The following is a 15,768-nucleotide window of genomic DNA, read 5'->3' on the forward strand; positions in this document are numbered from 1 at the left end:
ATGCACAATTGGGGAGGGCTGTTTTCCATTTAAAAGGTGAAAGATTAAAAGACCTGAAGCACCGAGGGTCGTTTTGCATTTCGGCGGCCCCCGGGGGCCTAATCCCTCTGTGAGCGCTCTGAAATCTTTTAAAGGCATCTTCATCCGCGCAGAATGCTTGAACTCTTCTCTTCTCATTACATTGTGTGTGAAGGACACCCTTTGGAAGTGTAACCCGGTCTGAACCGCGCAGTCGATATGGAAATGGATTCAGACGAGACTGTGGAGGTTAATTTCAGTCTGTTGAGACGAGAACAGAAGAGAAACGCCATTCATTGTCCCACAGCAGAGAAATTCAGGTGAACCAGCAGCAAGTTAAACAGAAATGGAACCAAGGATGCAGCCGTCTGAACACAAAATCAGAGCATTTCTGGAGGAATTATCCCCAGTTCTAGCAGATCTCTGCTTGTAAAATTGATGCAGATTTGTTAGAAATGTTCTCATAATTGGAAACTGACGGTAAAGCAGCAGTTTTTTCCTCTTGTCTGAAACTCGACCTGATGGTTTTTATCTTTTCCTTCACTTTTAATCTGAACTTTGAACCTTCATCTTCTTTGTACAACAGATGGTTTTCACTCTCTTTTTTTGTGCTACATGGTCACTTTTTTCAATCCCTGATTAGTTTTACAACCTTCGCATTTTTCTAAGGTGAACGAAGCAAAATCTAAGAAAACAGTTCAAACTTTAAGATGGATCTTGCTGAAAGAAAATGTAGCAGATATCTGTGAAATCAAGGCAACCCAAAGATGCAGGCAACACAATCCATGATACGATTTAAGATGCTGGTAGAATCACCAGATGTAGGGTAAACACTTCTTGCTTCAGTTTTCTGAGACAATACTTCAAAGATTAAAACATCTTTAAGGTATAAGTTATTGGTAAATGGTCTTGAGTGACACCACAAAAACGAGGGTCAAAGCTAACCTCAGCACTTTTAGTTCTTGCTGGAATTCCTGAGTGAAAAGGCAACGGACAGGATGTAGCAAATCAATAGCAATAAGTAAATATGGACAGAATAGTAACTTACAAACCTTTATTTCCCAATCTAGAGTAAATTTGGAACCAAAAATACTCCTAGAAAATAAGAGATGTCCAAACCAAACCTCCTTCTCAGTGGAGTAACCGTCATTAAGGTCTCTCCTACACAGAGGAGCAGAAGAGTCCACCCTCCTTCTAAAAGGAGTAGACAAACACAAAACACACTCCTCTCTGGTCACTAACTATCCTCCTCACCATGCAGTAACCTACCAGAATAGACGGGTTTTTGTTTGGTCAGACGTAACACAGAATATTATTACCTGGCGACCTCTGCAGTTCTAGTGAATATCAAATAGCTGAAGAGGACATCGCTGCACCTACCTGCACAGCCTGGACACATTAGCAGGAGAGTGAGAAGTATGGATGCAGCGACCTCCATGTTGGTTGACTGCATATTGGTAGTGCTGCTCCAGAGCTCATTGTATTGCTGTTGTTGCTTCTTCCGATCATTGTTGTGTTGAGAGATGAGGATCAGCCTTAGTCCAGCTTCCAGACGCATTTGGAACAGTTTTAATTTAAGCTACATTTAGCTACTGTCATGTTAGCTGTTATGTGAACTGGTTGACAACTTCCTGTTAAAAAGTTCTTTACAGCATGATGGGTACACCACCGTAATTCGCAAGGATAGTTTCAAGCACATGATGAGCCAGTGCCATGTTGATGTCATTAGATCACATGATTTAGTTTTTCTCAGTGTATTTCTGTAAAGTTCAAATGGGCAGCCATCTCCGCTTGGCCTCTCTACCATAAAGTCCTGCTTGGTGTAATGCATTATCAATGGTTGACTTTCTTTATGTTTCATGGCATAGTGGGTAAAGCTGCGGAGAAGATGGTTCTCGTCGAATCATCCAAGGTTCTCTCCCTACCTGGTACCTTTGTCTTTATCTTTACCCCATTTCCTGTATACCTGCTGTCGGAAAATGGAAAAAGGCCACGCCCCCCCAAAACACAATGTTTGACCTTCTGGATGGACCTCAAATCTATCCAGGGGAACAGTGGAGAAACTGGATCCGATTGAGTTCAATGCCAAGTGGATGCGAATGTATACTCACTTGTGATGTGTTTATAGTTCTCGAGATGGTTTCCTACACGTTGGTTCAGACCACACTGGCCCCGTTTCGTCTACATTATTCAAACTCTGCCTAGAAAGTCAGGTTGGTTTGGGGAGGTGTGAACAAGTAATCGGACTCTGATGCAGACCAAAGAAAGCAAACTCTGGTCTGCCTACAAACGCAGACCAGAGTTTAGTTGAAGTGAACTCTGGTGCGATGCGGACCAGAATGCCCAGCAAAAAGTTCATTATAGCCCTGAGCATTCTGGGTAAATACAACCAAAACAAACATGTCTAGCAGTAGAGGGAGAAATGGCTCATGGTCTTATGCAAAAGAGAAATCCTACAGCCGCTAAAATCTGATGCTACTCCATTTTTGTTCACATTTTCTGAAAGAGGAATTTGCACTCGGCGTCGTCTTCGGAGGTTTTGGTGTTTTCTTCATTAGCTCTTGGTGCAGCACCGCCACAGGCGAACAGGGAAACAGGTTTTTCAATTAGTTTGGATTGTTTGACATAGTGCAGTGTGAAAGCAAACTGCACCAATTAGGAAAATGGGCGAAACTGCAACAGAAAACCTAACATGTTGCAACTTTGATCCCCAATCAAATCGAGTCTACTGGATTATCGGGGGTGAAAACACCCTAAAACGTGCAAAAGATTTCCATGTGTACAAATCTGAGGGAACAATAAACTGAATCCACTTTGGAATACGGCAGAACATAGAAATAAGAAAAGTCAATATTTTTAGACTGCGGTAATTGTTAACGGGATGAACTGCTTCTGCTTCAGCTGTGCTACTCTTCCTTTTCATTTCCTGGATGGAGGCATCAGCTGGAAGCGGACAGGAAGCTGCAGGTACTCTGTCTGTTTGGAACAGGAAGGATCTACTCCTGGATAGGAGCTGCTATTTTAGTCCTGATGTAAACATCTCCTCCAGGAATGTCAACTTAAATCCTGCGCTATTTCTGCTCAGATAAACGTTTGAAGGCTGTTTTACTTGGCACGTGATGAGAGACTTTTTTTTTTCCACACAGTGGTGATCAAATCCGTACCCCCTAGTTTGGCATTTTTTTGTGTTTTTAGTTGGTTCCAAAGGAACATTTGAGAGTTAGGAAAAAGGAGAGAAATTGCAGTGCTTAGCGACTATTACAGTTCATTTCACCTTCCGTCTTTTTAATCAGGTTGGAAACTGTCTCTCCTGGTTCCTGATGGCCTTTGATTGAAACCTTCCTCTCTAATCACTACAGTGACACCAAAACCGCACCATCTCTCACACTCTCTCTCCCTTTTTGTGACTAACGGTCCTTTTCTGAGAGAAGTCTCTGCTAATGACAGCGTGCCATTGCTCATACCGACACAATCAGCTCCTTGTCTCCTCGATCAAACACACACATGCAGACTCATTCTTTTTCGTGTTGTCTCTCAGGGCTCCAGGTCGCGGCTTGTCTAACCTCTCGGGGGCGCTGAATGCAGCTTGGCTGTCGCTGAAATTACACCCCTCCGAAGCCTCAGCCACCCGGCAGTTCACATGGGCTGCTGGTATTTAGGGCCCCAGGCTAAGAGTCTTTTTATCTGGGGGTTTTTGGGGAAGAGGGCTGGGTCCTGTCTCTTCAAACACACAGAGAGATAATGGCTTTAGGGACACACAGGGAGGGGAAGGGGGCCGACACAGCGCCTGAGCGTGGGGGGGCTGCAGTCAATAACAAACAGGGAGTGGTCTGGAAATGTAAGGAGTTTTGTGTTGGCCATTGACTGCGCCGCCTTAAATGATGCGAGATTTGATTTGAAAATGAAATAATTATGCAAATTGAATGCTCGACGTGAACCTGAAGTCGGGAGCGTTTAGTTCACACACTCCAAGCTGCTTCAGGAAATGTTCTTTGCTTAAGATTCAGAAAAAGAAAATAATTCTTTTTGCAACGTTTAAAGGGGCAGTATTATGTAAAATCGACATTTTTGAGCTTTACATTATGCTATAATGTTGTTTGTTAAAGAAAAACATACCTGGAGTGTTACATTGATTCTTTCATTGACATTTGAGAAATCCTTGAAACTCCCATGGCAACCTTTCAGCTGTGCAGAACGCTTGGTGGGACATAGCCCCACCTTCGAGGATGAAGCTCCTCCTCAGAGCTGTAGTTTTCAATCTTCTGAGCTTCCATCTCACAGAGCATCCCTCTCCCATAACTCCTCCACTCAGCTCCTTCAGACTAGCCAGCAGCAATTAGCAAACATCTAGTGGAACACCTGAGCTCATTATAGGAGCTACTTTTGAGTGCAAAAGTTGAATTCCTATTTGCAGTTTGTTGAAAGCCATGTAACTGAATCAAGATTCTCTGGTTAAGCAGAACGTCATGCCTGGTCCACAGTGAACATCAGTCTGAACGCATCCTCCCTACAATGAAACACGGCAGTGGCAGTATCATACTGTGTAGATGTGTCTAGTTAAGTACAGACTCAAGTTCAATGTGAAAGTCTTATATGATTTCTCTTTCACTTCACAATCATACCATATTTTTTTGATGGACATGTAATGTGATGCAAGTCAAGTTAAAGCTGTGTACGTTGTCATCTAATAACATGATAACATGGCGGATTGGTAGTAAAAATAGTGACTGTTGGGTAAAGAAAAATAAAGGAACGTCATCATGACCAGAAAGGAAAGTGATCTTGGTTCAGATGGGATTTCTGCTTTTACCTGGTTGTCCTCTTTAAATTGTGGTCGTAATGCAACAGAACTGGGCATGCTCAGGGATCCTAAAACTCAGGTTCGCCTGCCTCTGAGTTTCCCAAGAATGTCAAGAATGCTTGTTTGTGGAGAGGATGAGTGTTTCTTTGTTGTGGGAGGCAATTCAGAGCATATGTCCTTTTAACTATGAGCATGTCAGCTCCTCGTTTTGGGCTGTAAATGAAGTGATTTAGGAATTAATAAATGGATTGTGATAAGAATTTGTGTTAAAAAATGTTCCCAGAACATTTTTAGTTTTAATTTCCTGTAACATCACAGAACTGAGTTGTTTTTTCTCCCAAGTTCATGGTTTCTGACAAAATAAACGGCACTTGTGAATGTTTATCTAACTGCAGAGCTTGGAGCTTAGTTTATTTTTAATTTTTTTTTTTTTTTAAGAAAAATAGCAGAATGTGGCTTGTAATTATTTCTCTCTGGTTGTTTTTGCTCTTTTGAACAAGATCAAAAAGAGAGCATCATCTAAGGTGTTTGTCAGACTTTTTGTAGGGTGAGCCATAGGTCAAGAAAGAGGTCGGCTGGGCAAACCAGACGACCATAAATTTGACAAAAATGTGGACAGCAGCTTCTAACTGCATGATGAGGAAATGGGGCAGGAAACTCTGTATGTGCTCAGGTATTTGTACAGATCTTACTGTACTTACCATTTGGAGGCTTAATGGATCTTAATTTTGCATGTGAGATGTGGTAGACAGAGGAAGCAGTTCCAGGGTGATGTCTAGCCACAGCTGTAGGGGCATCCAAGAGTTCCACTGCAGAAGGAGAAGTTTAGCCCCTCTGATCAGTTCTGGGTTTGCCGTGGGGCCGGTTCTCTGTGGGATGTACTACAAAGGAGTAATGTCTGGAAAGCATCCCAATCAAAGGGCTGAACCACCTCAAGAGGCGCCTTTCGATGCGGAGGAGCAGCAGCTCTGCTTTGATGTTCTCCTGGATAATGGAGCTCCTCAGTTTATTAGGCTGAGTCCATCTTAGACCTTTGAGTCATGATCCATACCTTATGACCATACTTAAGGCCAAGAATGTAGACAAACTGGTAAATCAAGAGTCACGGTTATTGCTTCAAATGAGACTCCAATACATCTATAAATCTCCTGCTCCTTCCTATCATCACTTGAGAACAATTTTAACTTTTCATTTTGAGGTAAAGATTGACCCTCAACACCAAGGGGACAATTTACATTCTTCCAGTTGAGCTGACTCTCATCCTGCCCACTTGACTCAACTTTGAACCACTCCACTACACATTTAAGGTCATGCCTTGAAGACACCAGGGGAAATGCATCATGTTTAAAGAACTGCCCTAATATTCCCAAACCAGACACTGTTCCATCTATCGCCATGCATTGAGATCTTGCTCATGAACACCAGGATCTGTGATGATAGCTCAACAACCAACACAGGGTCCATGGTTGAGATGTTCAGCTGAAAATGTAGACACAACTCTTGCTTTGGCTACTCAAGGTGTGAAAAGCCCATACTCCTGTAACAACCCCCACAAAATGCCTAAGGGGAAATGGGTGTAAGCCTGATCCAAATCCACAAAAGACATTCAGGAGGATTAAGGAGGTCATGAAAGTGCTTCTTTCACCTCTTGATAACTTCGCCTGTCTTTGTCAGCAGACTAAACTGAACACGCCCTTGTATGGTCTGGCTTCTCCTTTCCTGAGGTGTGGAATAGGTTTCTAGAATTCCCTTGGGTCCAACCCAAAAATCCACCTTACAAGTCAAAAACAGCCATCAGGACATGAGGGAAGCTCTGCAGGAGGAATGACTTCAGAATGGGGACCTCTGTCAGACGTTCTTCACATTTACTTTTCCCTGGTCTGTCAGGATCTGGATGTCCAAGAAATGCCATGCCAGCTCCAATACCATAATTAGAAAATGTTACTCTCAACCCTTGGATCAAAGTGGTTTTGTACTAATTACTAAAGCCCTTATGCTCATATGGTTTTGACATGGTTTGTTTTTTTAATGTTTTTTTTTGTTTTTTGTTTTTTTTAATGAACAGTGCAGGCCAAAATAAAACAGAAATGGCATTAATTCTTGTTGTAGCAGCCCCAGACCGTCACACTTCTGCCACCATCTTTGAGTTGTCGGGATGATATTGTTTTTCTAAGGATCTATGTTAATTTCAAGCCATATTTAGGTTGAAACACACTTTTCAAAATGCTCAATTTTTGTCATAAAAATGGACAAAAACCTGGAAACCTGGCCAGTCTTATGACGACCAATTGTACGTCTTTTTTATATTTGGTACACTGCCATCCCTAAGCCATAAAAATTGACTTGTAATCTTTTCCAGGTAGAACTGAGCGACTTTTCTCATGAGGTCTTCAGTTTCTTTAAATAGATATGCTCCTTTCTCATTTCATGTTGTCAGACAGGTTCGAAGAGGGATTTCTCAGGCAGATTATAATCAGTCCCACAGATCTAGAGTTCTTGGAAACTGAACTGAACTTATGTTTAATCACAAACAATTGATGATTTAACACAAAGGGCAACTGTGTTTTCACAATAGGCTAGGTTGGTTCTAAAAATTTTGTTTACTCGGGTGTTCTTGGTAATGGAAGCTAATTGTTAACCTGATTTAAATGAGACAAAAAAAAATGAATCAAGAAATTTATAAGGGAATACATGAGTTTTCACTGGGCTGTTAATTGTTTTTTGTTCTTAGTGGGAGAAAAATAAAATACTTTTTTCAAATTCCAACCAATGAATTTTATCGTATCTGCGTGCACTTCTTGAACTTTGGGATATAAATAGCTTGAAATTTGACTTTCACCTTTGTTTTTTGATTTTACTAGTCAGAATCTAGATTTATGCTGTAAAACATTTTTAAGCAAGTCGCCCTGTTAGGGTCGTCAGTGCAGTTTGTGCTCAAAGGTATGAGTTAGTTGAACGTGCACAGGCGCGTGAAAGGTAAGGTCACGCTTTAAAAGTCTCTCCCCACTTCAATGGGGATGCCTGGGCTCGTGACGTCAGCGCGCGCTCGTGCGGATGGCAGGACAGTCCTGGCAGCAGAGGAGCAGCAGAAGATGAAGAGGACATGAACTGAGCTGAAGTCGCTCCGGACGGACAGTTTCTTATCTGTGAGTGACATTTCTCCACCGACGGACTTAATTCTTTTACGTTCTTCATCTGATAGTTGACACGTTTTGTACTTGAAACCAGTGTTTAATGTGGTTTACTGTTTGGGGGCTCAGGTAAAAACCGTGGCTGTTTTATAACGCAACATAATTGCTTTAAAAAAAAAATACATTTCATGGGGGGTAATGACATGTTTATAGCAGTTCTAGCTAGTACATTTGCGATATATTTCTCGTCCAAGTAACCTGCGACCAGAAATACGTCCACTTTAAAAACACCTAATTTACCTGCTGCGTCTTTAAAGCCTCGTACATTGTCTAATTGAACTAGCTGTATCCTTTTTATTTATTTACTATTCCTTATTTTGTCATTTGTAAAACGGTAAGAATCTTTAAAAAAATCTTTTTAGTTTTATTTTTCTTTATAAATACAAAATTTAAGTATAATTTTATACACCAATAAGGTTATGTGTTTGTTTGTTTTACTATACTCAAATTGCTGATAGAATGACAACCGCAGATAAATTATAAGCAAACGCATATTTTATGTTGGTTCATTGTTTACAGTTTAATAGACAGAACCTACCCCTTTAGCATTGATGCTAATTTTATTTTACTTTTCATATTTCTTTTATCTGTTTCTGTTGCATTAAATTAATTGGTATACCATCAAATGATATAAAAATGAGTTGAGTAAAGAGGAGTGTTCTTCTCGCTCATCCTCGCCTCAGTGTAGACGGCGTCATGTTGTATCTTTCGCGCCCCCTACTGGCCGCCTGCCTGTACCTGCTGCTGCCCTGGGGCCAGGGCAGGACCTTCGGCTACAACAACGGGTTTCACTACCAGGACATCAGCAACGGGGATGGAAACGGAGAGAGTAGGTGCTTTTTGTGGGTCTTTGATTAAATGAAATGACAAGGCGTTGCATATTTTCGTCTGTGAGTCAGGTGAGCTACAGGCAACCTTTGATCAGATTATAAGACGGCAGGCTGGAAAGGACCTGGAGGTGGGAAGACAAAGTACTCTATAATTAATGGTGCTCAGGCAGTCAGCCAGTGTTATCTAAACAGTTTTCCAGTGAGTGATGTTGATCTCCTGTATGTTAGTTATGTGTTTGGGATGTGGTTTTATCCTCCTTTCCCCTTAATTACCGCTTGAGTTTATGTTTCTGAAACTTCTCTAGAGACACAAAGCAATTATATCATGTATTTGTGAAGAACAAAAGAGTTGAGCACATCTTAAAGAAATAACAGAGCATTCTACCCATTTCTAAATCACTGGAGATATATTTTAACTGTCAATCTGTGTCAAAAGTACATGCAGGAGAGGTCTCCTGTGTGTCCGCACAGAAGGAAGTCAAGACCGAGACAAACCTTAATGTCTTCAATTTGTTTTGCAGACAAATGCAAAAAGAAAAATAATTCAGTTAACAACTGCAGGTTAAAAATTAATTTTTTGTTTACAAAATGGAAAAAGAAAACAAACACTATTTGTTCAATAAATACTAGTTCTGCTAGATGCAAGAATTATAACAGATTCAAATACACTAGTGGATGGTAATTTCCTACTTTTTCTAAGCTAACTACACACCTCACTATTCTGTTCTTCTAACATGCTTATCAAAAGTAATCAACCTTTGGATATTTTATTCTTTTTATTGCTTTTCCAAATTAATTATAGTCAACAGAATTTTACTTTTTTGACCAAAAAATATTACAAAAAAACCTTTATTGTCAAAGTGGACACTGATTTCTACAAAAAAATAAAAAAATAGATTCAATAAAAACATCGTGATTGCATAATTTTTAAACTCTCGAAATTAATTTAATGGAACCTGAAGGCCTCATGCCTTTATGCTTGAGAAGTCCTTTAATCTAAACCATTCAGCTGTGTAAAATGCTTGGGTTAACTCCGCCTTCGAGCTGCAGTTCTGCAGCTTCCGCCTCACAGCAGACGTACCCCAGGACTCCCCCTCTCAGCTCCTTCAGACTAGTCAGCAGAAATTAGAAAACACCTGGTGGAACTGCGCATCTGCTGAGCTCATTATAGGAGCTACTCTCAATGACACGCTGGTAAACATGTTACTACAAATGTTGAGGAGGATGATGTGATGACTTCCTGAAGGCAGAGTTTCATGAAGAGCAGGAATTTTTTTAAAGAGACAGAGGCCCAATTTCAAGGCATTAAATTACAAAGTAAAATTTCTTTTAAGTCATGTTTGATATGATTAGCATTTTTTAAACAACTTAAGTTAACTCAGTTACTTGATTATGCTATAAAATGGTATTATGTGCCTGGAAAACACATAACACTGCCCCTTTAATACCAACTAATTAAAAAGCAGCTCATTTAGTTTAAAGTTACAGAATTTTGAAAGCCGTCCATGAACATAAAAACGCTTCATGTGTTCATAAACAGCTCTGAAAACACCCTGGTGTTTTGAATCTTTTTTTTTTCCTGTCTTATTAGTTTATTTCAGTGGGATTCGCCTCCTTGTGGAATCGCCCCAGCATTTGGTGTCGGCCACCAGGGGGAGCAGCGTCACCCTTCCCTGTCACTACCGCTATGAACCCGAACTGACCGCGCCGCGCAGGACCCGGGTCAAATGGTCCAGATTACCCGCCAAAGCCATCACCACGAACGAAGCCTTCGCCTTGGAAACTGAAGTTATGGTCGCCATGGGCAACCGCCATCGCAGCTATGGCAGCTTCAAAGGCCGAGTGCGCCTGCGTCGCTCGGCTCCAGGGGACATGTCTCTGGTGATAAATGAGCTGCAGCTGAACGACACCGGGCGGTACCGCTGCGAAGTGATCGATGGCCTGGAGGATGAAAGTGTGACGGTGGAGCTGGAGCTGAGGGGTGAGATACACTGGAGTTTAATGTACTTTACTGAGGTAAACATAAAGTATAGATTAACAGTAAAGGAATGTATGTCTGTAATAGGCCAGTTACAGACAGAACCACAGCTCATCTGCATGGCGCTCATATGGGGCTGTAGTATGTTTAATTAAAACTGAAAAATAATTTTTGAAACTTAAAAAAAAAGATTTGTAACTGCAAAGCATGTTCAGAGCTCCTTTATTAGATGTTTCCCCAATTTGTGTTTTTCAGCTTCAATACAAAAAATTAAGTAAAAAAAAAAAAACATTGAATCTGAAGTGGCTTTGATTTTTTTGTTTGTTTGTTTGTTTAAAAATATTTTTTTAGTTAATTTTTTTTTAACAAACTGAATTATTGCTCCCAATTTAGCTCCATACATTCAGGATTACCATGGGCTAAATTTCTCTGTAATTGTTTTCCTTGCCTTGCTGTCAATTTTAGCTAGGAGCAGCCAAATGATTCCTTTTCTTTACTAATGTCTAATAACCAAACCAAAGCTACATTTATAATGTGACTAAATCACACACATCTTATCTAAAAGATAAATTAGTTGTAAGGTGTCCGGTTTGTGGGTGAAATACAACAAAAATATAAAAAAATTTCAAGTAGTGTTGATATTTTCTCAATAAAGTGTAGATGCAACATGAAGTTGAATTAGATGAGTAATGTTAGATTTTTAACCATAAGCAGATCTTGTATGGAAAGTCTGGAAATATGATTACTAATTATTAAGAGCAACTCTGTATCTGATATTCTTTCTGTTGGCCAACACTGTATATCTTCCCAGTTGGAAATCCCACTGGGAAACAGGGAGCAACTCACACTGCTCCCAGTTGTAAAGCTGACTTCGCATTTCAAAATGGTCGCTCCTCACATCAACAGTCATAAGATGTGGCGGGAAGGGTCACAGCTTGTTTTTTATATTAGCTATATGTGCAACTGCCCAGGGTGGCATTAGAAAGGGGTGAGGTGCCCAAGAACTAGAAACTAAATATATCTTGGAGTAAGTTTTCCTTGCTTTTTGCTGGCTGCAGGGCACGAGGGAGGGGGGAGGGAATCTGATCATTGCTTGCATTTTTATTGGTTGGGTAGCTGCAGAAGGAGGGGCTTGCTCAGGGCAACATTGCTGCAAGAACCACTACTGGGTGGAAACATGTTTATTTTATAAAACACACAAGTGGAAATGTGTCTTAAATCAGTGTTACATGTAGTGTCTGTGACTCTAAACCGAACAAGTTAAAAGTGGTGTTTGCTTATGGAACGGAAAGCTTAAAATGGTGTTTCTAACCGCATCTGCAAACAGTGTTTATGTGCGACGCCATGTTGAAATTCTGACATCTCAACTAGAACGTCAATACCTCGGGTCTGACGTCAAACAACTCCAAATTCCTACTTCTTAGGTAACTGGAATGCAGCATAATCTTCTTTTAGAGGTTCAAATTTTATCACAATATTTTGTGGCACAGTTGTGATAACGTTAAAAGTGATAATAAGAACTATTTACTTCTTTTTTTAGTAAAACTGTGATTGAATGGCACAGCAATTTAGTTCACTAGTCACATAAAGAAGTGTGGTTTATATCACTAAGATGAGCACAATACCTGCATGTAATCATATTTTCACATTTATGGCAAAGTAACAATCCCAACAATACTGATGGTTTTGGAGGTTTTAAACATCATGAATTTATCATGACAACCTATGAAAATGACCAGAATAAGAAATGTATCACGATAAACGATACATGATAAACACCTGTTAATGTTGATGGAGTCTTTCAGGTCTGTCAACCAGAGGAATCCAGGCAGTCTGCAGACCAAACAAATTAAACAAATTCTGGTTTTGATGATAAAAGTATTGCTTGTGAGATTGATGTAGGCTGTTTTTAATTGTAAGGATTTGAGTAGTAAAGTACTTTTCTTTTGTAGGTGTTGTGTTCCCCTATCACTCTCAGAAAGGACGCTACCATCTGAACTTCTTTGGTGCCCAGCAAGCATGCCTGGATCAAGACGCCACTCTGGCTACGTTTAAGCAGCTGCTCTCGGCCTGGGAGGACGGGCTGGACTGGTGCAACGCCGGCTGGCTGGCCGACGGCACCGTGCAGTACCCCATCACCGCCCCACGGCACGGCTGCGGGGGTGAAAGTTCAGCTCCAGGACTCCGCAGCTACGGACCAAAAAACCGCCTCTTCCACCGATTTGATGCTTTCTGCTTCTCAGCCTCAATGAAGGGTCGGTATGAAAACCCGGCAGGTCTGCAGCTAAAGGTATCCGTCTTTGCTGATCACTCTTCTCTCTGCTCTAGGGATCGTTTACCACTTAAACCACCCAAGACGGATGAACTTCACAGAAGCAGCCCGCGCTTGTGCCAGAGACGGGGGCCGGGTCGCCAAAGTGGGCCAGCTGTACGCCGCCTGGAAGCTGAAGGGACTGGACCGCTGCGACGCGGGCTGGTTGGCCGATGGGAGCGTGCGTTATCCCATCACAAACGCCAGGGCTAACTGTGGCCCGTCACAGCCAGGCGTGCGTAGCTTTGGGTTCCCGGCTCCACACATGAAATTTGGCGTGTACTGCTACCGATAGATGACTTACGGCAAACCTGGATCCAAATAGGCAAGAAGACGTTTCCTGTATCTCTTTGTTTTTTAAAACGGACAACGCGACCTTTAAAAGATTTTTATTTCAATGACTGGTGAAACATCTCTGGGACAAAGCAGAAAATTCCCCTCCTCCCCCCCCCCCAAAAAAAAAAAACAAAAACTAGAAATGTTTACATCTTCTATGTGGAAAATTTCCACCACAGCTTTTGGAGCAGCACCACAAATACTTTCTTTTATCGTTCACATTAACACCAGTCAGCAGCAGCTGCTTGGTAGGATATTAGTACAGTTTTACCTTTCGTCTGCAGATTTCCACACTGTGATTGTTCGGTACTAGATGGGCGCTGTCTTTTAAAGAATTGCGTTAGCATATGTCTGTGGTGAAGCTGTTAATGAACGATGCTCTACGAATGACAAAGCCACTCTGTTCTTGTAATATAGAAAATTACCTTTTAAAAGAAGAATCCGAGTTCTTGTCAAACGCATGCCCTTTTTTTGTATTGTCTATGCATTTGTGATATTTTCTATGAATAAAAATTCTTCTGTAAATATTTCCCTGCCAAATATATTTAAACAAGATTCTACAAAACTCATTTATCCCTTTTATATTACCTCTAGATGCTAATCACGTTGACTGTTTTTGCTTGAAAAATGTAAACAAGACGACAAAATTGTAGCAGATATTTGGATTGATTGATGCTCCTAATTTCCAGTACCCTGTGACTTTCCCCCTCACAAAACCCACAGAACCAGAAACTAGGAATAGAACACAAAACAGGCCACAACTCAAGGTCAAAGTATGGAAGAAGAATGGGGCCAATAATAATTTTCAAGTTTTTTTTCTACAAAATGTCAGGGACTAAACTAAAAAAAAAAAAAAAAATTTCTAGCAAATTTTGACCAGGAGCTCAGAAATGTCCTTGTTTATTCTAGAAAATGTTCTCAATTTTTTCCCTTCTATCTACGGTGGCCCTAATACACAGTATTCTGACTTTAATTTTCTAAGATTAAAAGTTATAATTCTGAGGGGAAAAAAAGTCATTTTTCTTGTCCAGTGGCCCTAATCCTCGTCTGTATGAAATAGACTAAAATACAAAGACAAAAAAGGAGCTCAGAGACGGGAGCGAGAGCAAACAGGAAGTAAAGAGGACACAGAGTTTCCAAAATAAAACAAGACGAGGAACATTACACCTACCTGTACAGAACACACCTTTATATTTCAATCTACAGCATTTTCCTCAGTGACTAGAACGATGAATAAATAACGTAAATCGCTGTAAAGATGCTGCTACGCATGACCTCGTATCTCAGCATGCCTCTCCCCAAAGACGCAGCAGCACATCCACACAGAGCTGGTCTGTTCACAGGCGCTGCCGCCATGAAGGTGGTCACTGTAGCAGCCAATGAAGGAGCCATTTATTGCATGTTTTTTCATGGGTAAGTTGCACAGGAGGGCAAAAGAAAACAACAACAAACAAATAAAAGTCTGGTTTGTGCTTCAGTCCACCTGAAATGTCTCAACTTCAAGGAAAACCGTTTCTAGGAAAAGACGAGAATTCTATGAATCTGTGCGTGAGGTTAAAACTTCACGTTGACTGATAAGAAATAAAACCACTGAGACGAATAAGGCCGATGTTTTATTGGGTGATCTGTGCTGCGCGATCACATCAGGATTCAGAATCTGGACCAGATCCCAGCAGCAGTTACGCATGTTTAGTTAGTTTATTAAGGTGTTTCTTAACCAGCACCAGGCAAAAACACTGAAAACACATTTGAATTTTGTAATTTTTTGACCTCTAGTATGTTCAGGCACCCCGATAAAACTGCACCACATTCTAAACAGACTCTTGCCAACCCCGGTTACGTCCAAATAGACATGTCTCTTTTATTCGGTTCTCTCTGATGGCTGATGCAAACATTGGACCTTAAATGCCTCACAAAGAAAAAGCAACCTTAGAAATGAACATACGATGATATCGTAAAATACAACACCACCCGCTCTCCAGCTACAACCTGAGGCTTTAATGGACACATGAAATCCTCCTCTCTCCGTACAGCTGGCTCTAACGACTCGACCGCTCTGCAAAACTTGTCGATGATAAATACTGCAAGTTAAAATAAAATTAAAAAACAGTTTAAACTGCCTGCACTGCGCAAGTTATGGACAGATCCTGCTGTTCAGAAAAAAAAATAACATGGCGGATATTTACAGTGAGCAACTCGTCCCAGAGCAAACGCTGGCGTTCTCACGACAGAAACAAGGTTCGCACTTGAGGAACCATAAATAAGGAGCGTGTGAAACTTCTTTTTACATTTCCAAAAGACCC

The 15,768-nt window shown here is 41.0% G+C and overlaps 1 protein-coding gene across 2 annotated transcripts; it reads left to right on the forward strand.

Annotated features, from left to right (window-relative positions):
* The first annotated feature begins 7,620 nt into the window (after window positions 1-7,620).
* Window positions 7,621-13,992, forward strand: hapln3 (hyaluronan and proteoglycan link protein 3). Of its 2 annotated transcripts, none has more exons than XM_015054709.1 (5): window positions 7,621-7,965; window positions 8,694-8,839; window positions 10,432-10,821; window positions 12,771-13,073; window positions 13,147-13,992. In XM_015054709.1, the coding sequence occupies exons 2-5, from the start codon at window positions 8,707-8,709 to the stop codon at window positions 13,422-13,424; spliced, it is 1,104 nt and encodes a 367-aa protein (XP_014910195.1). In that variant the 5' UTR covers window positions 7,621-7,965; window positions 8,694-8,706; the 3' UTR covers window positions 13,425-13,992. The 2 variants fall into 2 exon arrangements, with proteins under 2 accessions (XP_014910195.1, XP_014910196.1); XM_015054710.1 differs by having other exon boundaries at window positions 8,699-8,839.
* Window positions 13,993-15,768: the final 1,776 nt, after the last annotated feature.

The sequence above is a fragment of the Poecilia latipinna genome, unplaced genomic scaffold (assembly GCF_001443285.1).
Source record: "Poecilia latipinna isolate Pla-1442-1.1 unplaced genomic scaffold, P_latipinna-1.0 Scaffold1273, whole genome shotgun sequence".
Lineage (NCBI taxonomy): Eukaryota > Metazoa > Chordata > Actinopteri > Cyprinodontiformes > Poeciliidae > Poecilia > Poecilia latipinna.